The 26675-nt window shown below is 53.0% G+C and overlaps 2 protein-coding genes across 3 annotated transcripts in view; one reads left to right on the top strand and one right to left on the bottom strand.

Moving 5' to 3' along the window:
- Positions 1-24674, bottom strand: part of GBA2 (glucosylceramidase beta 2) — a 74304-nt gene extending 49630 nt beyond the window's left edge. Inside the window, exon 1 of one of the 2 annotated variants that reach the window (XM_074995920.1) lies at positions 24334-24674. In XM_074995920.1, coding sequence (XP_074852021.1) covers positions 24334-24509 — 176 coding nt within the window. In that variant the 5' untranslated portion in view covers positions 24510-24674. The remainder of the gene's footprint in view (positions 1-24333) is intronic. The other variant, XM_074995921.1, reaches the window with a different exon arrangement.
- Positions 24675-25760: 1086 nt separating this feature from the next.
- Positions 25761-26675, top strand: part of RGP1 (RGP1 homolog, RAB6A GEF complex partner 1) — a 33777-nt gene continuing 32862 nt past the window's right edge. Inside the window, exon 1 of the mRNA XM_074994454.1 lies at positions 25761-25818. The gene's annotated coding sequence lies outside the window, so the exon portion shown is untranslated. The remainder of the gene's footprint in view (positions 25819-26675) is intronic.

Genomic DNA, 26675 nt, shown 5'->3' with positions numbered 1-26675 from the left:
GCATCTTTGTGGGCAGCCTTGCAAACCTAGTGAGAAGGGCTTTAAACTAGGCTTGTCGGGGAAGGTGACACAAGCCCTGAGGTAAGTGGGGAAGGAGGAGGGAACAATCAAGTGGGTTTCCTGGGTGAAGAGGAGTAAGTGGGCCAATCAGCCCCTTCTCCAAGATGCTTGTACACAAATGCCAGAATCCTGGGGAACAAACAGGAAGAATTAGAGGCCCTGGCACAGTCAGATGTAGGAGGTGGTTGGAATAACGGAGACTTGGTGGGACGATTCGCATAACTCGACCACGGTCATGGAAGGTTATAAACTGTTTCAGAAGGACAGACGGGAGAAAAGGAGGAGTTGCACTGTGTCAGGGAGCGGTATGATTGCTCAGAGCTCCAGTATGAGGAAGGAGAAAATCCAGTTGAGTGTCTTTGAGTTAAACTTAAGAGGCGGAAGTAACAGAGGTGATGTTGTAGTTGGTGTTTGCTATAGACCGCAAGATCTGGGAGAGGAGGTGGATGGGGATTTCTTCAGATAGCTAAGAGAAGCTTCCAAATCACAGGCCCTGGCTCTCATGGGAGACTTTAATCATCCGAACGTTAGTTGGGAGACCAGTACAGCAGCACACAGACAATCCAGGAAGTTTTTGGAGAATGTTGGGGATAACTTCTTGGCACAAGTGCTGAAGGAACCGAACAGGGGCCATGCTCAACTTGACCTGCTGCTCACAAACAGGGAAGAAATAGTAGGAGAAATAGAAATGGGTGGCAACCTGGGCTACAGCGACCACAAGATCACAGATTTCAAGATCCAGACAAAAGGAAGAAAGGTGAGCAGTAACATACAGACCTTTAAAAACAAAAAGCAGTCAAGTAGCACTTTAAAGACTAGCAAAATAGTTTATAAATAATAGTTATAGTATAAATATAGTATAATATATATAAATATATATAAATATAAGTATAGTATAAATAGTTTATAAAATAAACTATTTTGCTAGTCTTTAAAGTGCTACTTGACTGCTTTTTGTTTTGATAGTGTATAGACTAGCACGGCTTCCTCTCTGTTACTATATAGACCTTTGATTTCAAAAGAGCAGACTTCACCTCCCTGAGAGAATGGATGGGCAGGATCCCTTGGGAAACAAAGATGAAGGGGAAAATAGTTCAGGAGAACTGGCAGTATTTTAAAGAAGTCTTATTGAAGGTACAGGAGCAAACCATCCCACTGCACAGTAAGAAATGCAAATATGGTAGGCAACCAGCTTGGCTTAACAGGGAAAACTTACCTTAATGTGGGTAAGTGTAAGGTAATGCATGTTGGAAAAAATAACCCAAATTACACGTACTACATGATGGGGTCAAATTTAGCTACGACAGATCAGGAAAGGGATCTTGGAGTTATAGTGGATAGTTCTCTGAAGACATCCACGCAGTGTGCAGCGGCAGTTAGTAAGGCAAATAGGATGTTAGGAATTATTAAAAAAGGGATCGATAATAAGACAAAAGATATCATACTTCCCCTATATAAAACTATGGTACGCCCACATCTCGAGTACTGCATGCAGATGTGGTCTCCTCACCTCAATAAAGATATATTGGCATTAGAAAAGGTTCAGAAAAGGGCAACTAAGATGATTAGGGGCTTGGAATGGGTCCCATATGGGGAGAGGCTAGAGAGACTGGGACTTTTCAGTTTGGAAAAGAGGCGATTGAGGGGCGATATGATAGAGGTATATAAAATCATGAATGTGTGGAGAAAGTGAATATAGAAAAATTATTTACCTTTTCCCATAATACAAGAACTAGGGGACACCAAATGAAATTGATGGGTAGTAGGTTCAAAACTAATAAAAGGAAATTTTTCTTCACACAGCGCACAGTCAACCTGTGGAACTCCTTGCCCGAGGAGGCTGTGAAGGCCAGCACTCTATTAGGGTTTAAAAAAGAGCTTGATAAATTTTTGCAGGTTAGGTCCATAAATGGCTATTAGCCAGGGGTAAAGTATGGTGCCCTAGCCTTCTGAACAAGGGCAGGAGATGGATGGCAGGAGATAAATCACTTGATCATTGTCTTCTGTTCTCCTTCTCTGGGGCACCTGGCATTGGCCACCGTCGGCAGATGGGATGCTGGGCTGGATGAACCTTTGGTCTGACCCAGTATGGCCGTTCTTATGTTCTTAACCTTGATCAGCTTAAACTCAAAAAGGATGCATATAAGAAATGGAAGCATGGGCAGTTGACTAAGCAGTAGTATAAATATATATTTGGAGAATGCCATGCAGGAATCAGGAAAGTGAAACCACAATTGGAACTGCAGCTGGCAAGGGATGTGAAGAGTAACAAGAAGGGTTTCTACAGGCATGTGAACAATAAGCGGGTTGTCAGAGAAGGTGTCAGGCTGTTACTGGATGAGGGAGGTAACTTAGTGGCAGATGATGTAAGAAAAGCTGAAACACTCAATGCTGCTTTTTTTTTTTTTTTTGCCTCAGTCTTCACAGACAAGGACAGCTCCTACTTTATGGTAGCAGACAGTGCAGTATGGGAAGGTGGAGGGCAGCCCTCGGTGGGGAAGGAACAAGTTAAGAACTACCTAGAAAAACTAGATGTACACAAATCCATGGGTCTAGATTTAATGCACCCAAGGGTACTGAGGGAATTGGCACATATTGCTGAGCCTTTGGCCATTGTCTTTAAAGACTCTTAGAGATCAGGAGAGGTCCTGGATGACTGGAAAAAGGCAAACGTAGTGCCCATTTTTGAAAAAGGAAAAGAGGACAATCCAGAGAACTGCAGACCAGTCAGCCTTACCTCAATCCATGGGAAAATAATGGAGGGAATCCTCAAGGAATTCGTTCTGGAGCACTCGGAAGAGGGGAAAGTGATCAAAAGTAGTCAACATGGATTCACCAACGGGCAAGTCCCACCTGACCAATCTGATTGGCTTCTGTGAAGAGGTAACCAGCTCTGTGGACATAGTGAAATCAGTGGATGTGATATACCTCGACTTCAGCAAAGCTTTTGATACAGTCTCCCACAACATTCTTGCCCATAAATTAAGGAAGTGTGGATTGGGTCATCATCATCATCATCAACTGTGGGCTCAGCGCCCATTGGTGTCTGATGCCTCTCTCACTATTTCCTTCCATCCTTCCCTGTCCAGCGCGGAGCGGCTTAGTTTCTGTAGACTAGGTCTGCACCAATCTACCGCATCATCTATCCATTCTCTGTGGGGTCTGCCTCTTCGATTTGAGCCATCCATTATGCTGAATACCAGGGTCTTGATTTTTCATTCATCGTTCATTCTGCAAATATGTCCAAATAGGTGTAGCTTCCATTTTATAACCTTCTGCAGCAGGTTCTCTTTCGGCTGTATCTTCCTATATAATTCCTCATTGGTGACCTTCTGCATCCATCTTATTCTCAGAATCCGTCTGTTACAACTCCTTTTGAACGCCAATATTCTTCTTTTCGAATCTTTTGTTATCATCCATCTCACATCCGTACAACATGATGCTGAATGACGCTCAGCTTCATTCTTAAGCTAATTGCTTTGCTTTTCCAGATCTTATCCATTGCCTTCAAACTCACTCTTGCTTTCGCTATTCTAGTAGCTATTTCCTTCTTACAGTCTAGATCATACATTATGTATCTCCCCAGATATGTGAGCTTCTCTACATTTTCTAGTTCAATACCATCAATGCTGATCTTCCTTCCTATTTGCATTGTTTTTGTTTTATCGATGTTCATAATCAGCCCATACCGCTTCCCTTCTTCGTTTAACACCTGCACCGTTTTTGCTAGCTTCTCCTCCTCTTCTTCAATAACTATATCATCCGCGAACCTCAAGTTGTTAATTCTTTTCCTGTGCACAGATATCCCGTCTACCTCTTCCTTACCTTGTCCATCACTCTCTCCAGATGCGCGATGAAGATACTTGGCGATATTGGATCTCCTTCTCTCATACCTCTACTTGTTTTAAACCAACTTCCGAACTCCCCGCATGTTCTCACCGCTGCCTCCGCATTATCACTGATATCTTTCAACAACCATATCAGTCTGCTATCCACTCCATATGACTCCAACACTGGCCAAGTCACTTTCTGATCTATACTGTCAAATGCCTTTTGAAAATTGACGAAGCAAGTGTATGCGTTCTTGTTCTGTCGTCAAGCTTTCTCCGCTATCGGTCTTAGTGCCAATATCTGCTGCATGGTACTTCTATCTTTTCTGAACTCCGCTTGCTCGTCTGCTATATGTTCTTCTATCTGCGATCTTAATCTCTCAGTCAATATCATCATCAGCACCTTCCCTAGATGACTCGTTAGGGCAATCGTTCTGTAGTTCTTGCACTCCAATGTACTTCCTTTCTTGGGTATTGTCACTAGCACAGATCTTCTCCATTCCTTAGGTGCCTTCCCTTCTTTCCATGCTATATTACACAGACGGTGTATTTCCTGAATCCTGCTTTCTCCACCGTATTTGACCATCTCTCCCATGAGCTTATCATTTCCAGGGCTCTTGTTGTTCTTTAGTTGTTTCACTGCTTTTTCTACTTCCTCCTTCGAAATATCGGTCTCGCTCTCGATGCTCGGGGGAGATCTCTCTTTCAGTTCTTCAGTCAGTCTCTCTGAGACACTTGGGTCCAACTGTACTTTGGATAGATCGGTCCAATATCTCCTCCATCGCTGCACAGTCTTCTCCCTGTTCATGAGCATTTCTTCGTTTTCATCTTTGATCACCATCTGCTTCGGTTGCCATTTCCTATTAATATTCCTAATTGTCTTATACACCTCCCTGGTCCTACATTCGCCATAATACCTCTTGATATCTTCACATTGCTCCTCTAACCATTTCTCTTTATCCTTTCTGGCTGCTTTCCTTACCTCATTGCATTTCACCCTACACTGCTGTTCTGCCACCTCAGAAACAGCTCTTCTGATCTTCAACGCTCTTTTCTTTTGAACCAACTTCAGTGTCTTCTGGGTAATCCGCTTCTTATTGATCTTTTCCTCTTCTGGAACAGTCTGCTCAATTGCCTCTTCTGTAGCGGTGGCTATCCCTGCGACTCTCTTATCTAGGTCTTTCTCTGTGGCGATATTCTTAATCTTCTCTTCGAGCACTGCTCTGTACGCATTCCCTGTTTCTTCCTCACGTAGCCCCGCCACGTCTCTTCTTTTCTTAAACTGTGTCTTACACTTTCTTTTGAGTTTTACCCTGATGTTTGTGATCACTAGACTGTGGTCTGAGTCTATATCTGCTCTTTGGAAAGTTCGGCACTGCTGTTATCCATCTTCTTATCGAAATCATATATATCATGTTCTTGGACTTCCCATCATTCGATCGCCATGTCCACTTCCTATAGTCCTTTTGTTGGAATCTCCTGTTGCAAATCACCATCTCATGCTCTGTAGCAAACTCTAGCAGTTTCTCACCTCATTTGTTTCATTCTCTATATCCAAACCTTCCCATGACTCTCTCCCAACCTTCATTATCTGTTCCAACCGTCGCATTCCAATCTCCTCCGATGAGCCACACATTTTTCTTGGGTATCTCCTTCACCATCTTTGTCGAGTCTTTGCAGAATAGCTCAATCTTTTCCTCCGTACTGTCCGATGTGGGTGCACACACCTGAATGACTGAGATGTTGAACAGTTTTGCTTCGAGTCGCGCGACCATTATTCTCGCACTCACCGATTTGTATCCTAATAACGCTCTTCTACCTGTTTTGCTGAGAAGGAATCCAACTCCTGCTTCATGCTTAGTTTCGTTTCCTGACCAAATGACTTTGCAACCGCATATCTCTTCTGATGCCGTCCAACGCATCCCTGCCAGTCCAAGTATATCACATCAGTATCTCTCCATCTCCTTCTGAAGTAGCTCTAATTTTCCAATTGCCCACAGTGTTCGGATGTTCCATGTTCCAATGGATAGCACGTGTTAGGTGTAATTTTCTTTTGGTAGCCAACTTATCAACCCAACCCTGATCGCTCGATTGGTATTGTGGACCTTGTTTATCCAGGCAACGTCTGAGCTGGCATCTTTTAACATTTAGTTGTACTGGCATCAGATTTCATTCATATTGTTGTTTGACGGTCAGCGCATCAACACGCATCTGACCAACCCTCCTCCTTCATCCAAGCTTGGGACTGGCATGGAGCTCTCAGTGGCTTGATGGCGGAGTTATGGATTGGGTGCATGGACTATTAGATGGATAGAAAGCTGGCTTGATGGTCAGGCCCAACAGGTAGTGGTCAAAGGCTCATTATCTGGATGGCGGTCGGTTTCAAGCAGAGTGCACCAAGGCTCAGTTGTGGGGGTGATGTTGTTCAACATCTTTATTCATGACCTGAATGAGGGACTGGATTGCACCCTCAGTAAGTCTGCAGACAATGCTAAGCTAGGCAGAGAGGTAGATACATTGGAGGGTAGGGACAGGGTCCAGAGGGACCTGGATAAATTGGAGGACTGGGCCAAAAGAAATCTGATGCGGTTCAACAAGGAGAAGTGCAGAGTCCTGCACCTGCGGCGGAAGAATCCCGACCATTGTTACAGGCTGGGGACTGACTGGCTCAGCAGCAGTACGATGGAAAGGGACCTAGGGGTTATGGTGGATGAAAGGCTGGATATGAGCAAACAGTGTGTCCTTGTAGCTAAGAAGGCTAACGGCATACTGGGGTGCATTAAGAGGAGAATTTCGAGCAGATCTAGAGAAGTAGTTATTCCTCTTTATTCGGCACTGGTGAGGCCACATCTGGAATACTGTGTCCAGATTTGGACCCCCAGTATAAAAAGGATGTGGATTTGCTGGAGCAGGTTCAGCGAAGGGCAACAAAAATGATTAAGGGTCTGGAGCACAAGACCTATGAGGAGAGGCTGAGGGATTTGGGTTTATTTAGTTTACAGAAGAAAAAAGACTGAGGGGTAATTTAATAGCAGCCTTCACCTTCCTGAAGGGGAGCTCTAAAGAGGATGGAGAGAAACTGTTCTCAGCAGTGACATATGGCAGAACAAGGAGTAATGGTCTGAAGTTACAGAAGGAGAGGAGTAGGTTGGATATGTGGAAACCACCTTGTATGAGAAGCCATTTCACATCCTTTACTTCTTCACGCACACAAGAGCCTGCGCTTTCCTTGACCTGTTTGGGAATGGCAGGGAGGATGAGCTCTATGGAATGCGTTAATGGACTGTTCGGAGTTGAGGCTCCGGCTCCCTGGTACCTGTTTCTCTTTGAGAAGTGATTTACGATTCTCTAACTAATTGCCTCTGACACTGGGCTTTGTTTGTGTAAGGGTATAAAATACCAGAGTTAGCTGCATCAAGCAGCCTTGCTGGACCTGGTTCTACTAGTGTCCGGATTGGCTCATTTGTTGCCTTATTGAATTCAATAAAGCTGAATGTTAGCCGCCTAAACACAGAGAAGTCTTGTGCAAATGTGCTTCAACAGATATTAGGAAAAACTGCTTCACCAGGAGGGTGGTGAAGAACTGGAATGCGCTGCCTAGAGAGGTGGTGGAATCTCCATCTTTAGAGGTTTTTAAGTCGTGGTTTGACTAGGTCCTGGCTGGGATGACTTAGTGGGGGTTGATCCTGCCTGAAGCAGGGGGCTGGACTAGATGACCTCCTGAGCTCCCTTGCAGCCCTATGATTCTGTGACCTTTGATTTGGCCCAGTAATGGCCGTTCATATGTTATGACAGAGACCTGCACCAAATAATTCCCAGAGCTGATGGCCTAGAAAAACAACCCACTTTGATTTAGCGATTGACAGTGATAAAGAATCCACCCATGATCCCTGGCAAATGGTTCCAAAGTTAATTCCCCTCACTGTTAAAAATGTTACTTCTATCCCCGGGAGGTGCGCTATAATCCACATATTGTATATCATGCAGTGGTTATTCCAGTGCTACTGTATGCATGTGAAACCTGGACAACATGCAAGCATTATTTGAAGGCACTTTAATAATATTATGCACACTGCCTCAGGAGAATCCTAAATCTCTCTTGTGAGGACAGGTGCATGAACACTAGTATTTTGGAAGAGACACTGAGGAACATGGAAGCCATTATCATTCCCCAGTAACTTCGCTGGACTGATCATGTGGTTTGGCTGTCTGATCGGCACCTCCCAAAACAGATTCTGTTTTCTGAGTTAGAGGAAGGACAGAGGCATGTTGGGCGACAGAGGGAAAGATACAGGGCCTTGCTGAAGGCACACCTGAAAAACTGCACCAGTGGTATCAATGCTTGAGAGAGCCTTGCCCGGGACCATCCCCAGTGGAGAAGGTAATCCATGTGGGGGGAGGGGTGCAAATTGAGCAGTCCTGCTGCAGTGCAGACGAGGAGAGGTGAAGAAGAAGAGACGAGTGTCCAAAACTGCCCCACCTCCTTCCAACAGCTACCAGCACCAGCCCCTCCTGGGATAAGGCCTGTGGCTCCAGAATTGGGCTGGTCAGCCATCAACGGACTCTGAAACAGGAGCCTGACATGGAGATGTTCTTGTTATCGAGTGACCACCGAGAGAGATCGTTAACATCAATTCCCTACACAAATACCTATAGATGCTGATCGAGTCCTGCCTTAAGCGTCTCTCTGCTAAGGGAAGTAGAATGTGCTCCTTGAGTCTGCCACTGGAAGGCAGGTTTCTCATTTATCAACATCCTCCTGGACTTATGGACACCAGAACCGAGCCCAGTACTCCAGCAGCTGCTGCACTAATGCTCAGCGCAGTGGTGAAACTGCCTCCCTGCTCCTACACACCACCCTGCTTGTGGCTCAGCCTGCCCCCAACCTCCAAGGATGGCATTAGCCTCTTGGCCACAGTTCCCTCTAAGCTGCCCAGTAATCCCCATATGGTAGCTCAGGGCAGCACACACGGAGCTGCTGAAGCCGTGAGAGAGGTGAACTTCTCCGGGCCCCAGCAGCAGTTCCAGATTGAGAAAGGGGCATCAAGGGATTGCAGCCAGTAAAGCTCCTGTGTTCTGGCCCAGTCCCTTCTGGCAGGGGCCTCTGTGCACTGCCGCCCTTCACCCCAGCTGGAGCCACATCACTGCAAGCGCCCAGAAGTGCTGTCCTCACAGCTCCGACTGGCTAAGGGCCCCGAGTCGGAGCAAACCATAACCTGCATGAGGCCAGCACAGTCTTGGCCCTCTGCAGTGGCTACACCAAGTATGGAGAACATGAGAACAGCCCCACTGGGTCAGCCCAAAGGCTGATCTAGCCCAGCGTCCTGTCTGCCGACAGTGGCCAGCAGAGGTGCCCCGGAGGGTGCGAACAACCAGGCAATGATCCAGTGATCCAGCTTGTCACCCATTCCGAGCTTCTGACAAACCGGGACTAGGGACATGATCCCTGTCCATCCTGGCTAACAGCTACTGGTGGATCTATGCCCCATGAGTTTATCCAGCTCCTTTTTGCACCTCGCTATCATCCTGGCCCCCACCCTGCCCTGTGGTGAGGTCGTCTATGGCTGACTGTGCATTGTGTGAGAGAAACTTCCTTTGGTTTAGAAACCCCTCAGCCTGACTCTTCAGTCCAGAAGCCCAGCACTGCCAGTGACCCCAGCTGGCGTGGCAAGCGTGGGACAGAGCACCGCAGGCTGCGAGCGCTTCTGGCCAGGAACACTGCAGAGGGGCCAGAAATTCCAGCCCTCGGCCATGACTGGGCCACTGAGTGGGGAGCTGCAGGCTGAACAGGAGAGCCAGGAGCTAACAGGTAAGTCGGCTCCTCACCTCTCGTGGAGCGGGAGCCAAGTTAGGGGGATTACAATGGCACACAGGCTGCACGCAATACCTTGTATCATTCTAAACCCTCTGTCGGTGTATCCAGGTAAGGTCAAGGCTCCTGGGCCTTTAGTAACATTGTGTCTACAAGGGGTGAGGAAGGTCAGAGCTATCTTGTGGGGTGACTGAGGAAGGAGCCTACAGCTAGGACACAAGTCTGGGACTCGCTGAATTTAAGGGCAGAACAGGCTGTGACGAGCACCTCCCCGCCTGCACAGTACAGGCCCGAAGACGTCAGGTTGTCACTCCAGCACGTGGCCAGCTCTTGTGGCTCAGCCCCCAGCCATAGCCACTGTACCCCATGCTCAGGCCAGGCTGAAGCTGCAGCCGTGCAGCAGTATAAGCACGTCACACTGCAGTTCTAATGCGCTAGCGAGCTGGGACTCACACACACAGGGGCTGCTCTCACTGGGGCAGCGACAGCTTCGCTGAAGCTCTACACCACTGCATGTGCAGGCAAGCCCCAAGCTGCCCCATGGTCAGTTACCCTCTGCTACCCACTTGCTTTAATACTCACCTGAATTCCTCTACCTTCAGCTTCCAGTCAGGGTCTCGGTGCACTGTCACCTGTCGAAGAGCTCTCTGCTAGCCAGATCTATGCCACACGTGAGCACTCATGCACCAGACCAGGGGTGAGCAAGCGTTTTGCATCCACCCCACTTTTCCTCCCTGCAATTAGCAGCCCGCCCACCACCTGTCTAAGGTGACCCAAACCACCGGGAATATCGGTTATGTTCATATGAAAAAACACCTTCGGACATGTGTGAGAAAATAAGCACACAGAATGTCAAAACTTTATTAAGTGGCATAGAAATGCGAACACACAGACATACAGTCACACGTTTAAACATTTTTAAAGAGATGGATGAGTCTGAGACCCAGCAGCTCATCATGGTGCACCCTCATTATGATATTTCCTGGCCCCCCAAGGGGGCCCGCCCCACACTTTGCTCACCCCTGGACTAGACCATGTCACCTCAATGTTCTCTCTGTTTAACTAAACAGATGGTGCTTTCTTGGTGTCTCAGAATCAGCCAGGTTCCTCAGACCTCAAGCTGTTCATGTAGTTCTTGTCCAAATCTCTTCCATTTCTTCAACCTTCTCTTTGAAGTGTGGAAACCAGAATGGAACAGGGTGACCAGCAATGCTCTCACCCTGCTCTATACTATTATGATAGCATCTCGCTACTCCCCCGCGCCTGTTCCTGCAGCCAGGGGCCTTGTTTGCTCCCAGCCATCCCCCCACCCTCCTGGCTCACACTCAGTTGGTTCTCCACCAGGGACCCAGATGTCAGAGGGGCAGCCATCTTAGTCTGCATCCACCAAAATGATGAGGAGTCCTATGGCACCTTAAAGACTAACACTTTCATGTGGTGTAAGTTTTCGTGTGCAGGAGCCACTGAGACATCTGACAAAGTGGTCTCCAGCCCACAAAAGCTTACGCACAAATAAAGGTGTTAGTCTTTAAGGCATCACAGGATTCCTCACTGGTCTTCCAGGAACCCAGAGTAACTGCTTTCCAAATCTGCCCCCCATCCTGTGGGTATGACCCACAACCTTGGTGCTACATGTAAGGCCTTGCACGTCATTTGTACTAAAAACACGCCATGTTCACATGAACTCAGCTAACCATGCAATCCTGGTGAGTCTGTACGCTAGCACTCTGTGGGGCACCTGCCAACTTTACTATGACAGACAGACAATCCCCTGCGATGTCCTGAAACCCTTTTCCTAAACTTTATTAAATTAGAGCTGACAGAATTAGGGTTACTCCCTCGGGGAGGGGGCTGCACCAAGCCAGACCTGAGGCTGTGCTCCTGCAGCACTGTACCTGTCATGCTAATGACCCTTCTCAGTGATCAGCTGCTAAAGCCACAGCCTCTCCTTTCCTTTCCCCGGGACATGCACACAGTAGATCGAACTGGCTTCTCCAGAGACCAATTGACGAAGACAGACTTTTGAACACGCTTTTTAAACTGGCTCAGGGCCTTCTTCCTAATGCAGCAGCCAGAACCCTGGGGCACGGACGGCCCAAGTGTTAAGGTAAGACTGAAGGGCTGGGCCTACTATAGGCCCATGAGACTGGCTCCTTGTTCTAAGCTGAAGCGGTGACTATCCTGGAGACAGAGGATGTGGGCACAAAGGACTGCTCATGCCAGAACCCAAGAACTCTGACCAGCGCATAGGGTGGCATGCAGGCAGGCTTTTGTATGGCTTTTATAGGTACGCTCGGTAATGCTTTTCACCTTAACAGCAAATCAGGCTGGCACACCCAAGTACTGTCTGGTGATTTAAATCTGCAACACCACACAAACAGATTCTCTTTGCTTGGAGATACACAGTGAAGGTGGGGACCAGAAAAGCCAGGGACCACCCAGGCCAGAACAGAGAGAGACGCAGTGGTGTGGAATACTTTCAATAACTAGGATCCTGAAAGCCAACCCTATTGTCCCTGACAGAGCCCCTTGCTTTCCAGTGGGGTCCAGGAGCAAGGCCCTGTCTCCAGGCATGGAGGATAAGGTGATCAAGACAGGAGCCACAGCTGGGGGCAGGCACAAGGCCAAGAATGAGCCCCAGCCTCGGGGCCCCGTGGGCAGGGCCTACACTCCAGGAGCAGAGTCCCAGGTGTGGGGCCAGTGGCCAGGACCCAAAGTCCCTGGCCATGGCTCCCATGAAGCACTGGGGTGCTGCGGTGTGCATTTGCTGCCCCCATGGAGATGTGGGTCTCCACCCAGAAAGGTAGCAGCTGGGGAGTTGGAATCCGAGGCGGGTGCCCTTGCTGACCCCAGGAGGGAGACACAGGAGCAGTGCCCTGACCTGCGACATTCCCCAGTAAGGCAAGAGCCACGCTGGGCCCTCAGAGTGCCGCAGTCCCCAAGCAGTAGAAGGGTGACAACAGACCGACCCCACCTCAGACAGCCCAGGTGTGGAAGCAGTAAAGATTATTAGGCTCCCACTGAACAATAATGACAACGACTACTTCACCCCTGTACTCAGCGTGGAGCACAGGTCGTCTGCACCTCTCCCCCACTTCACTCTGGCTTGGGACAGAACTTCCAGGTGATCCCAGGAGCGCCCCAGCTGTTGTCCTTCAATCTCAGTAGATCTTCTGCACGTTGCTCGAAGTCTTCCTCCTTTGCTTTTTCCTTGTGGGTTCCAAGCGAGAGCTTGAGGGACTACGCTGGATGATGGTGTGATAGGACGGAGGTTCTGGGCACGGCTGGAGAAATCAATCCAGGGCATCTTTGCTTAAAATCCAGGCCACTTACAGCCGCAGGCTGGGATTTCCTTCTCACTAAGGCAAATCCAACCAGCCACCAGCGATAACGATACGGCCAAGAACGACCTTGAGTGGGTTACTGCGGATTATGTGGCGCTGGGAAGAAAGGTAAAAGAATTTGGAGTGCAAGTGGTCTCATCCTTCCTTCCTGTTGAAGTGAAAGGGCTCGGTAGGGACCATCGAACTGAGGAAGTAAATGCATGGTTACGCAGGTGGTGTCGGAGAGAGGGCTTTGGATTCTTCGATCATGGGATGCTGTTCCAGGCACAAGGATTATTGGGAAGAGATGGGGTCCACCTAACCAAGACAGGAAGGAGCATTTTCGCAAGTAGGCTTGCAAACTTAGTGAGGAGAGCTTTAAACTAGGTTCACTGGGGGAAGGTGACCAAAACCCTGTGCGTAGAAAGGAACTTGGAGGCCAGGAAGATACGCAAAGAGGAATGTGTGATGGAGTGGGGGGGGTGCATGTGTGAGTCAGGCTGGATGTCCGAGGCAAGCAGCAGCTCCCAGTGGCTAAGGATGACCCTGGGGCTACAACTGGCAGATAACACCTCTGCCTGAACAAAGAGCAGGGAGGAGCTGAGCTGGGTTTTGAATCGGGGGCGGCAGTTAGAGGCGAGGAAAAGGGAGAGCTGGAAGGCAGCCAGCCTGAGGAGGGGGAAAGCTACACCCCAGAGGGACACCCCTCGGGGTCTTCCCCCCAGGACAGGTTGGAAGGACTGTCTCTGGCGGCTATGCTGTTGCTTCTGTGAGGAACTGGACATCTGTTGCCTACTAAACCTGCTGTTGTACCTGCTGAGTGAGAGTCTCTCCTGCCAGTGGGCGGGGTGCAGTGCAGGGGGACCCCTGAACCCCATCACACTGGTGTCAGAAGTGGGATGCACTGCACCCACGGATGAGCTCCCAGCAGTGGCTGACTGAGCACCAGAGAAGGAAGGAGTCTCACAAGAGTCAGAGGGGGAACAGGGCCATTCCTGCAGCTGCTGCTGGTGAGTGGATACCCCGGGAAATAGCGGGGAGATGGATTATACCCGACTCCTGAAGGCAGAGCTAGCGGGGCTGTGCAGAGAGAGGGGCCTGACTGTGGGGAAGGCGACCAAGGCCCAGCTGATTGCACAGCTGGAAGAGAATGACCGATCCGGGGGGGCAGAGCCTGTCCCGGCAGAAAGTGGCTGGTCAGCCTCGGGAAGCATTTCGGATTCTCCGACAGGAGCAGGGGCTCGACGCCGTCAGACAGACGCGGTGCCCACCAGGTCGCGCTCAGCTAGCGGTGGTCCATCGCGGGCAGAATCCCCCGCCGCAGAGCTGCGACGGCTGGAACTCGAGGTGAAATTAAAGGAACTGGAGCACCAGGAACGGGAAAGAGAGCGTGAGCACGAGCGCCAGGAACGGGAAAGAGAGCGTGAGCACGAGCGCCAGGAACGGGAAAGAGAGCGTGAGCACGAGCGCCAGGAACGAGAAAGAGAGCGTGAGCACGAGCGCCAGCTACAAGAGACACAGCGGGAGGAGAAAGAACGAGAACGGAAGGAGAGAGAGCGAGAGCGGGAGCATGAGCGAACCATGGCAGAGGTGAGACGCCAAGAGGCCCCAGCTGCGGTAAGCGGGGAGAGGGCCAGATGGCTCGGGGTGGCCAGTCACTTGGAGACGCGTGTGCTGGCCCAGTGTCAGGACCCAGGGGACATGGACGAGTTCCTTACCGCCTTCGAGCGAGCCTGTGAGTTGCATGAGGTTCCCCCAGATGAGTGGCTCCGGCACCTCACCCCCTTGCTGGGCCAGAAGGGCGCAGCGGTGCTCAGCCAGCTGGTGGGGCTGCAGCCTGGGGACTATGAACGGTTCAAACAGGCCCTGCTGCATAAGTTCGGGCTGACTCCGGAGATGTACAAGAAGAAGTTCCAGGAGGCGCAGAAGAGGCCAGAGGAAACCCACGTAGATACAACCGCCCGCCTGAAGCAATACTACCAGAAGTGGGCATTCGGAATGGGAGTCCAGTCCGTAGAGGACCTGATCGAGCTGGCGGTCGTGGAGCGATTCTATGAGATGTGCGCACCTGACCTGAGGGTGTGGCTCGTGGACCGGAAGCCAGGGGACTCACATGATGCAGGGAAACTGGCAGATGACTTCACAAACAGCCGGGCCAGGTTTGAAAGTGAGCCCCACAAAGAGAGGGAGTCTCGGAGAGAGAGGGAGTCCCGGAGGGAGAGGGAGTCCTGGAGAAACCGAGAATCTCAGAGAGACCGGTCCCTGACTGTACGACAGAGGGGACCACCTCTTGGGCAAGCCCAGGAAAGAGGGGCCAGCCACCCACCCCCCAGAGAGCCAAACAGAGCCCGGACAGAGCAGCCGGCCCGAGGGACACAACCAGACCCAGGCTGTTACCGCTGTGGGCGAAAGGGGCATAGAGCAGCCCAGTGCCCCAGGCTCCCAGACAGGTTGAGCAGGCCGGGGGGTCATGGAGTCAACTGGGTGGGGTCCCAGAAGTCAGAGGGGCTGGCGGCCAAGGCGGGTGGTGCTGACAATGGGCACTCGGATTGGGCCGAATCCGCCCCACAGACCAGCTCCTCAGGGGGACCAAATGCTCAGAGGCCAGTTTACAGAGTGGGGGCAGCGCTACCTCTGTGGAGCAAGTGTCTCAAACACCTCGAGGTAGACGGGAAAAAGGTCACGGGGTTCTGGGACACAGGCGCTGACATGACGCTGGCCCGACCCGGGGTGGTGGCACCGGGCTGCATGATACCCGATTCCCACCTGACGATAACAGGAATTGATGGGACCCCTTTCAAGGTGCCCATGGTGAGGGTGCACCTGAAATGGGGGAAGAAGGAAGGCCCCAAGGAAGTGGGCGTGCACAGCCATTTGCCGGCAGATGTACTGATGGGGGCTGACCTGGAGAACTGGCAAGGTGAACGCCCTCGTGCCCTGGTCCTGACCCGTAGCCAAAGAAAACGAGGGGTGCGCTCCCCAGATTCAGGGGTACAGGCCCAGCCAAAGCCACAGGGGCCAACCCTGAGAGAAAGAGGGCCCCCAAAAACCAGATCTCACAGGCCAGGGATGCTGGAGCCAGGCAGGGATGGGGAAGTAGCATCCGCTCCTGCCCGAGCGGAAGAATTCCAGGCAGAGCAGCAGAGAGACCCCTCCTTGCAGAAGCTGAGGGAACTGGCCAGTCTCAGCCCAGCTCCACAGCTGGGGGAGGGCTGCAGGGAGAGATTCCTGTGGGAAAAGGGATTCCTGTACCGGGAATGGGCTCCCAGACGCAAAGCGGAGCCATGGAAGGTCCAGAGGCAACTGGTGGTTCCCCAAAAGTACCGGCGCAGGCTGCTGTACCTAGCCCATGATGTCCCGCTCGCAGGACACCAGGGGATCCACCGCACCAGGAGAAGGTTGTTACAGAACTTTTTCTGGCCAGGGATCTTTGCAGCTGTCCGTCTGTATTGCCTGTCCTGCGATCCCTGCCAGAGGGTGGGGAAGAGCCGGGACAAGGGGAAAGCTGCCTTGAGGCCACTGCCCATCATAGAGGAGCCTTTCCAGAAAGTGGCTATAGACATAGTGGGCCCCTTCAGCAAGGCAACGCGTTCGGGGAAGAAATATATTTTGGTAGTGGTAGATTTTGCCACGCGATACCCAGAAGCAGTGGCCTTGACCTCTATCGACGCTGACACCGTGGCAGATGCACTGCTGTCCATTTTCAGCAGAGTGGGGTTCCCCAAGGAGGTCCTCACAGATCAGGGGTCCAACTTCATGTCGGCCCTACTGCAAAGCTTGTGGGACAAGTGTGGGGTCCGGCACACCTGGGCCACAGCCTACCACCCGCAGACCAATGGGCTGGTGGAGAGGTTCAATGGGACTCTGAAGCAGATGCTGAGAACCTTCATGAATCAATACCCCCATGACTGGGACAAGTACTTACCCCACCTGCTGTTTGCATACAGGGAGGTGCCCCAGGAATCCACGGGGTTCTCCCCGTTTGAGCTGCTGTATGGAAGGAGGGTACGGGGACCCTTGGACTTGCTCAGAGAAGAGTGGGAGGGGACGGCCTCTCCTGAAGGGGAGTCAGTGGTACAGTATGTACTGACCTTCCAGGAAAAACTCACCGAGCTCATGGGCCTGGCCAGGGAGAACCTCTCCATGGCCCAAAGGAAGCAAAAGGTCTGGTATGACCGTAACGCCAGGGCCCGAGCCTATGCCACCGGGGATCAAGTGATGGTCCTTATACCTGTGCGGCGGAACAAGCTGCAAGCGGCCTGGGATGGGCCCTTCAAGGTCGTCAAACAGCTAAATGAGGTGAATTATGTGGTGGAACTGTCGAACCGGGCCCACAGCCACCGGGTCTATCATGTGAACATGATGAAACCTTACTGGGACAGGCAGAACTTGGTGCTGGCCGTGTGCAGACACTGGGAGGGGCAGGGGGACGATCCCTTGGTGGATTTACTCACAAGGACTGGAGCCGGCTCCTTGCTGGAGTCTATTCCCCTCTCAGACCAGCTGACCCCTGCCCAGCAGACGGAGATCAAGGAGGTGCTGCATTTGCATCAACAGCTGTTCTCGGACAGACCCGGACGCACTGACCTGGCTGTCCACCGAATAGAGACAGGCACCCACGCCCCTATCAAGTGTGTGCCATTCAGAGCCACAGGGAAGACGGCTCAGGACATAGAGCGGGAGGTTGAAGACATGCTGGCTCTGGGGGTGATCCAACCCTCGTCCAGCCCCTGGGCCTCTCCCGTGGTGTTAGTCCCTAAAAAAGATGGGTCTGTTCGGTTTTGTGTGGACTATCGCAAGCTTAACGCCATCACTGTCTCGGACGCCTACCCCATGCCCAGGCCTGATGACCTTTTAGACAAGCTGGGGGGAGCCCGTTACCTCACCACCATAGACCTCACCAAGGGGTACTGGCAAGTGCCATTAGACCAAGATGCCCGGCTGAAGTCGGCTTTCATCACTCCTGTGGGGCTCTACGAGTTCTTGGTCCTGCCCTTTGGCCTCAAGGGGGCACCTGCTACCTTCCAGCGTCTGGTGGACCAGCTACTGAAAGGGATGGAGAGCTTTGCCCTGGCTTACATGGACGACATTTGCATCTTCAGCCAGACGTGGGAGGACCATGTGTCCCAACTCAAGCAGGTGTTGGACCGACTCCAGAAGGCCGGGCTGACTATCAAGGCAGGGAAGTGCAAGGTGGGGATGGCTGAGGTGACCTACCTGGGCCACAAGGTGGGCAGCGGCTGCTTAAAGCCAGAGCCAGCTAAAGTGGAGGCTGTCAGAGATTGGCCAACACCCCAGACTAAGAAGCAGGTCCAGGCCTTCATTGGGATGGCGGGGTACTACCGGAGGTTTGTGCCCCACTTTAGCTCCATCGCAGCCCCCCTCACAGAGCTGTGTAAAAAGGGAAAGCCTGACAAGGTGGTCTGGACCGAGCAGTGCCAAGAGGCCCTCTGCGCGCTGAAGGAGGCTCTGGTCAGGGCCCCAGTGCTGGCAAATCCAGACTTCAACAAGCCCTTCCTGGTGTTCACCGATGCCTCGGACGTGGGGCTGGGGGCGGTGCTAATGCAGGTGACTGACAAAGGGGAGAAACACCCCATCGTGTACCTGAGTAAGAAGCTGCTGCCCCGGGAGCAGAGCTACGCGGCCATAGAGAAGGAATGTCTGGCCATGGTGTGGGCGCTGGGGAAGCTGCAGCCGTACCTGTTTGGACGGCGTTTCACCGTGTACACCGATCACTCACCCCTGACCTGGCTGCATCACATGAAAGGGGCCAACGCCAAGCTCCTGCGGTGGAGTCTGCTCCTGCAGGACTACGACATGGAGGTGGTCCACGTCAAGGGGAACAACAACACCATAGCCGATGCCCTGTCACGCAGGGAGGGCCCCGAACTTCCCCAGGTCACTGGCTAAGTGACCCCGCTCAGTGCGGTCTGGAAGGGGGGAGAGATGTGATGGAGTGGGGGGGGTGCATGTGTGAGTCAGGCTGGATGTCCGAGGCAAGCAGCAGCTCCCAGTGGCTAAGGATGACCCTGGGGCTACAACTGGCAGATAACACCTCTGCCTGAACAAAGAGCAGGGAGGAGCTGAGCTGGGTTTTGAATCGGGGGGCGGCAGTTAGAGGCGAGGAAAAGGGAGAGCTGGAAGGCAGCCAGCCTGAGGAGGGGGAAAGCTACACCCCAGAGGGACACCCCTCGGGGTCTTCCCCCCAGGACAGGTTGGAAGGACTGTCTCTGGCTGCTATGCTGTTGCTTCTGTGAGAAACTGGACATCTGTTGCCTACTAAACCTGCTGTTGTACCTGCTGAGTGAGAGTCTCTCCTGCCAGCGGGCGGGGTGCAGTGCAGGGGGACCCCTGAACCCCATCACAGAATGTACAACAAAAGTGGACCCCTGGTTCGAGTAGAGAGGCTGGGGAGATTGACTGGTTATCTAAGGTGTTTGTACACCAATGCCAGAAGCCTGGGTAACAAGCAGGAGGAATTAGAAGCCCTGGCCCAGTCCAAGAACTATGACTTGGTTGGGATAACAGAGACTTGGTGGGATGACTCACATGACTGGAGCGCTGTCACAAAAGGGTCTAAACTCTTCAGGAAGAAAAGGAGGAAGGGTTGCACTGTATGTAAGAGAGCACTATGATTGCTTGGAACTCCAGTACATAGAGGGAGAAAAGCCTGTTGAGAATCTATGGGTCAAGCTTAGTGGTGTAGGCAGCACTGGAGATGTGGTGGTTGGTGTCTGCTACAGGCCGCCAAATCAGGATGATGAGGTAGATGAGGCTTTTTTTGGAGAACTGAGAGAAGTTTCCAGATTGCAGGCTCTCATTATCGTGGGGGACTTCAATCACCCTGACATCTGTTGGGAGACCAATACGGTGGCACACAAGCAATCCAGGAAGTTTCTGGAGAATATTGGGGATCACTTCTTGGTACAAGTGCTGAAGGACCAGACCAGAGGTCGTGCGCGGCTCAACCTGCTGCTTACAAACAGGGAGGAACTAATAGGGAAGGTAGAGGTGGGGGACAACCTGGGAAGCAGCGATCATGAGATGGTAGACTTCAGGATCCTGACAAAAGGAAGAAAAAAGAGCAGTAAATTACACACCTTGGAGTACAGAAAAGCAGACTTTGACTCCTTCAGGAACCTGATGGGCAGAATCCCCTGGGATGCTACCATGAAGGGAAAAGGAGTCCAGGAAAACTGGCAGCTCACTGATGTCTTGCTACCTGCCTTGATTGCTTCTGCAGGGATGTTGTCTGGACTAGGTGCTTTTCTGCTTTTCAGATGGGCAATGTCTCACTACCTGCTTTTCGGATTGCTTCTTTGGTAAGTCTGCTGCTGCTAATTGCAGAGGTACATTTGCAGGTGCTAACTCCGGAGGTTCCATGTGGGCAGGGCGGTTCAGTAGCTCTTCAAAGTGTTCCTTCCATCTACTGAGCTGCTCACTTGGGTTTGTTAGCACACGCCCCTCCTTATCCTGCACTGGCTGATGCACTGTATGCTGTGACCCTGCTAGCTGCCATGTGATGTTACACAGCTCTTTCACATTGCTCTGTGCCAAAGCTTGTTCAGCTTGTTGTGCAGGTTTTCCACAAAGTTCTTCTTGTCCCGTTTTACAGCCTTTTTAACTCCTCTCTTGGCTTCTGAATAGAGTCTCTGAGCTCCCACCTTGGCTGCTCTTGTTTTGCTGTTGATTTCTGCTCTTCTGTCCTTTCATTCCTTCGCTTTTCTCAGAGCTTCTGCTGTGACCCACTCTTTGTGACACCTTGTCCCCTTTCCCAGTGTTTTATCACAGGTCTCTTTCCAGGCTGTTTTGTGTGTTACCAAATTTGTTCCACAGTCGCATCTTTTGGGGTAAGGTCTGGCAGAAGTGCATATCTGTTGGACAGCTCCACTTGGAAACCGGCTCTTATCTCTAAATCCAGCTCCATGTTGAATCTCAATCCCAACTTGATCAATTTTGCGATGTACCTCTTGAGCTTGAACTTGAGTTTTACCACGACCAGATGATGGCCTGAACCTGCATCTTCTCCTCTTTTAGCGCCGCCGTCCTGCAGCCATCTTGTGAAAGAACTGGTGATTCAGACGTGATCACTCTGGCTTTCTGACTGGTGGTCCGGTGAAACCCAAGTGACGTAATGGATCCTTCTGTGTGGAAAACACCACCACCTGTCACCAGTCTGTTGAAGGAACAAAAGTCACCGAAGCCCTCTCCATTGTCATTCTTGTTGCCTAGGCCGTCTTTTCCCATGGCCCGTTCTCTGCCTGTATTTATGCTTCCAACTTTTGCATTGAAGTCGTCCATCAAAATCATCACATCCTCCTTTGCTTTCTGGTTCACCACACTTTGCCATTTCTTATAAAAGTCTGTTTTACATTCCTCAGCTGCTTCCTTGATTGGTGCATAACACTGCACAATCAGCACCACTCACACTTTGGTGTAGAATCTGGCTGTGATGATACTGCTGTCCACTCCTTTGAAGCATCAGATGTCTCTCTTGGTAACATAACACCCACACCTTCTGTGTGTGGTGCACCCTCTTCTTCCTGTCCGGATAGATGAGGGTTTCACCTGTTGCCAGGCGTAGCTGCCCAGATCGTGTCCATCTTGTCTCACACAAGCCCAAAACTACACGCTTGTACTGTTTCCTCTCCGCTGCAGTCTGTGCCGTCTTCCCCACTGGTCCATGGCCCAAACGTTCCATGTAGCAAACCGGGTAACAGAAAGGTCATCTGTGGGGCACCTGCCATGCCGCACACACAATGCAAGCGGATTGCCAACTCCTCCCAAGACTTGTGCAGTTGTAGGTTTCTTCGTAGATATTTCCGTAACTTTTGCTCTCTATGGGCAGAGTTGTTAACTTGAGCCAACCCCTTTCACCTCAGAGAGAGGTGACCCCAATTTGTCTGGTCTCTACCCTTTGACCTGTTCAGTTTGGTGACCCTTCCAGCAGCTGTAGCGCCAGCTGACACAGCTCTCTGGGTCACTGAGACACACAAGCCACCTCACCACGACAAGGAATGGACCATGAGGTAGGGACAGTAATGAGCCACGCACAAAACCAAGGGAGACATGTATGTCATCAGTAGCAGGGCAGCCCTCGATCAGTAACAAAGTATCTCTGTCAACAGCCCGTCAGTCACCAGTAACCCTGCAGCAAGTATTTACACAAACACACGTTGCTACTTTTCACCCACATTGTTCAATCTGCTCAGAGCAAAGAATCACACACTGGCTGTTCTGGTCATTAAGAGAGCACCAGCCCCTGGACAAATTTTAATCACTGGGACTGTTTAAAGAACAGTCATAACTAACCCTACCTTAGACTTTGTTGCCACCAACTGCCAAAGAAAAAACAGACCATTCAGGAAGTACTCTCAGCACCTGACACTGATCCTCTAGGAGCTTTTCAGAGGCCTTTTTTCACCCTAGTAAAATGGACTCTCTGGTGAAGCCTTTGTCACTCCTCTACAACATCAGCTTCCAGGTGTGCCTTCCTCCTCCTCCTCCTCGCTAATGATCAAGACTAGGCAGAACCAAGCCGAAGAAGAGCTTCCCACAGCTAAGGAAAGGAGAAGACCAGCAGACAGTCGAGCCCAGAGGGCTCCTGCTGTGCCAGTCTCAGGGTGGATGAAAATCAACTATTTAAAACAAAATTTAAAAATCCAGTATTTTTAAATTAGATTTTTAAAAAATTAAAGCAATTCAGTACTAACATTCCCCTTTAAAATACGTTACATTTCATCACAAAAATTCTACTCATACATTTACAGTCTCATAAAAACGACTTAACCGCTCCAGTCTGCCCAGCCTACCTCCTAGCTCTTGCTTCTGAAAGCTCTGGGCTTTCAAATTCTGTTTCTCAGCTTACTAAAAAGTGACATGTGTAAAGACAGACAAGAGGTAGCTAGGACTGTTTTTGTACTGTGCTTATGGGGTGGTGACAGACCTCGGCCAAGCAAAACAGAGAAACTAGTTAAGATGTTGTCTTAAAGACAGAGACAACATATAGAAGAGGATGGAGATGGCATAGAAGGAACAGTGGATTGGACTGAAGGAGAAAGGAAGGACATTACTCAGCACACACACAGCTTCCTATATCCCCCTCATCTTAGCAAGAGAAAAATTGCACTGGCTTCTGGGCGTACAAGAATACTGGGAATACTTTGAAGAAACTCCTTCACGGGGTACAAAAGGAAAACATGTCAAGTGTCAGCAGTGCAAGAGGAAGATGCAGGGCCTAGATGCAAGAATGAAACATCACAAGAAAAACTGTTTAATGGGAGAAAATGATGCAGACGAAGATGTGGCTATGGCTGAGTGGATCTACTGGCGAGCAACTTTAATCCATTTATCAATGTGTCATTTTTCAAGACTCTCTGCCTTTTAGAATAAGTGTGATTTGACAAGTAAATTCCCAAGCTGTTTCCTGTACTGGGTGACGCTAGAAAAAAGTTTAGCTTGGCTAATGGCTATGTCTTGTTTAATTAGAATATATGGAGATGTACCTATCTCATAGAAGGGGAAGGGACCTTTGAAAGTCACAGATTCCAGTCCCCTGAACTCACCACAGGGCCTATCACCATCCCTAACAGATATTTTTTTAAATCTCTTGGCCCCAAGACCGCTAAATGGCCTCCTCAAGGACTGAGCTCACAGCCCTGGGTTTAGCAGGCTAGTGCTCAAACCACCCAGCTATCCCTCCCCACTAATTAACCAGGCTTAGAATTCATCACACAAGTGTACAGTACAAAAGCTGCAGTAAGCAAACTCTAGAGTTGCCAGTTGCCACTGAGTGACATTTTCTTATTTTATATGACATAATACTTGCCCCTTCTTTGGGGGCATCACGGCCACACACCACAATGGCAATGCCATAAGCCTATCCTCTACTTTACTTCAGCAGAACTTGGGGTTCCTAAGGGAATCCCATTCTGCACTAGTTTTCTCAAGAGACAGAAGTGACAGTAAGTAGCTGGGCTGGGCTGGGCCCACATCACGTGCAGTCTAAGCACAGTCAGACTTTGCTTTTATGATAAGTTGACTTAAATCAATTAAAAATGAATAAGTCCTGATTTAAATCACTCCACCCAGAGGAGAGGACACCAGAGTGGTGGGGGGTGCAGGCAGGGGAAAGGTGGGCTGGGGAGGCCCGCCTGCCTCTCGGACAAAGAAGGCAAAGCAAAGGGCCCAGGTGCTGAGCCTGTGGGTGGCTCGATCCGTTCCCCAGTGGAACACAGGGCCAGCGAGGGGACGGTGCTGGGAAGCAGCACCCAACGCACAATGGCCCGGGACGGGCAGAGCCACCTACCGCAAGCCCAGGCCCAGGTGTTTCACCACGTCCGAGAGGGAGACGTCCGAGGCATGGTAGGGCTTCCTCTTCTCCGCGAACTCGTGGGCCAGACAGATCCGCCAGCCGAAGGGGGGCACGCGGTGCCCCTGGGCAGCGCCCTCAAACCGCTCCATCAGCTGGGCACTGCCCTCCATTGCTCCGTGCACTGGCAGCTTCCTCCTCCCAGCACGGGTCAAGGTACAGCCCAGCCCAGCCCAGCCCCCGCCCCCTCGCTGCTGCGCCCCCCAGAGCGCCGGGAAGAGCCGGGACGCTCAACACCGGCCTCCCGCCGGAGCCACCTGGCTCCGCAGCTGGGGCTGGGAGACCCCCGGCTGCCTCTCCGTCTGTCCGTCACCCCCGCGGCTGCCTGTCCCTCTGTCCGTCACCCCCCAGCCCCCCCCCGCTTGCCTGTCCGTCACCCCCCCGGCCCCCGCCGCCTGCCTGTCCGTCCGTCCGTCACCCCCCCGGCTGCCTGTCCGTCTGTCCTTAAACCGCCCCCCCCCCCCCGGCTGGCCGTCCGTCTGTCCTTAGCCCCCCCCGGCTGCCTGTCCGTCACTCCCCCCGGCTGCCTGTCCGTCTGTCCTTAAACCGCCCCCCGCCCCCGGCTGGCCGTCCGTCTGTCCTTAGCCCCCCCCCGGCTGCCTGTCCGTCTGTCCTTAGCCCCCCCCGGCTGGCCGTCCGTCTGTCCTTAGCCCCCCCCGGCTGCCTGTCCGTCACTCCCCCCGGCTGCCTGTCCGTCTGTCCTTAAACCGCCCCCCCCCCGGCTGCCTGTCCGTCTTCCTCCCAGCTGTCTGTCTGCAGCTCTCCCCTCGCCCAGCTGCAGCCTCCCTCCGGCCTCCTGCCCGTCCGACCCCCCCGCCCCCGTCTGTCCGTGTGTCTGTCCGTGTCTCCGTCTGCAGCGCGCACACCCAACGGCCGCCCCCCCGCGCACACCCGCAGCGAGCCCCGGCCGGACACTGCCCCCGCCCCCCGGGCGCTACCTGCCAGCCCAGCCCGGCCCGGCCCGGCCCGCGCGAGCTCTGCGGGCACCGGAAGGCGGGACTGGGGAACCCGGCCCGCAGCCCAACCGGCCCCCGGGGGGAGGGGAGCTGGGAACCCGAACACTCCCGAGTGGGGCCGAACGGCGGGGCCCGAAGATTCCCGAGAGTGACCGAGCCCCGCCGAGCGGAGGGGCCCGAACCCGGCCGAGCGGAGCCCGAAGATTGCCGAGAGTGACCGAACCCGGCCGAGCGGAGCCCGAAGATTGCCGAGAGTGACCGAGCCCCGCCGAGCGGAGGGGCCCGAACCCGGCCGAGCGGGGCCCGAAGATTCCCGAGAGTGACCGAGCCCCGCCGAGCGGAGGGGCCCGAACCCGGCCGAGCGGAGCCCGAAGATTCCCGAGAGTGACCGAACCCGGCCGAGCGGAGCCCGAAGATTGCCGAGAGTGACCGAGCCCCGCCGAGCGGAGGGGCCCGTGTCAGGCTGGTGAGTGAGCCGGGCCGGGCCGGGCCGGGCTGGGGGCAGGGAGCCCCGGCAGGCGGCTCGGCCTATGGCCCGCCCGGCTGTTCGCGGGGGGCGGGTGTCCGGGGGGGGACTGGGCTCTCTGGTGCCCCCCGGGCAGGGCTCGGGCTCCCGCTCGCAGGGTCCCCTGCACAGGGGTGGGGGCCGTGTGTCCGTCCGCCCTCCCCCCCCCCCGCGGCGGGGCCGTGTGTCCGTCCGCCCCCCCCCCCCCCCCCGCGGCGGGGCCGTGTGTCCGTCCGCCCCCCCCTCCCCCCCCCCGCGGCAGGGCCGTGTGTCCGTCCGCCCCCCCCCCCTCCCCCCGCGGCGGGGCCGTGTGTCCGTCCGCCCCTCCCCTCCCCCACGCGGCGGGGCCGTGTGTCCGTCCGCCCCCCCTCCCCCCGCGGCGGGGCCGTGTGTCCGTCCGCCCCTCCCCTCCCCTCCCCTCCCCCCCCCCGCGGCGGGGCCGTGTGTCCGTCCGCCCCTCCCCTCCCCTCCCCTCCCCCCGCGGCGGGGCCGTGTGTCCGTCCGCCCCCCCCCTCCCCTCCCCCCCCCGCGGCGGGGCCGTGTGTCTGTCCTCTACTGTCCCGCCTGCCCCCCCCCAGCGGTGGTGCGTTGTGTATCTGCCCTGCAACCCCACCCTCCCCAGCGGTGGTGCGTTGTGTATCTGCCCTGCAAACCCCCCCCCCCCACCGGTGGTGCGTTGTGTATCTGCCCTGCAACACCCCCCTCCCAGCGGTGGTGCGTTGTGTATCTGCCCTACAACACCCCCCCCCAGCGGTGGTGCGTTGTGTATCTGCCCTGCAACACCCCCCCCTCCCAGCGGTGGTGCGTTGTGTATCTGC

Source organism: Carettochelys insculpta, chromosome 5 (assembly GCF_033958435.1).
Source record: "Carettochelys insculpta isolate YL-2023 chromosome 5, ASM3395843v1, whole genome shotgun sequence".
In the NCBI taxonomy this organism is placed as follows: Eukaryota; Metazoa; Chordata; order Testudines; family Carettochelyidae; genus Carettochelys; species Carettochelys insculpta.
Note: the sequence above shows the minus strand (reverse complement) of the source record. Positions and strands in the feature narration are given on the sequence as shown.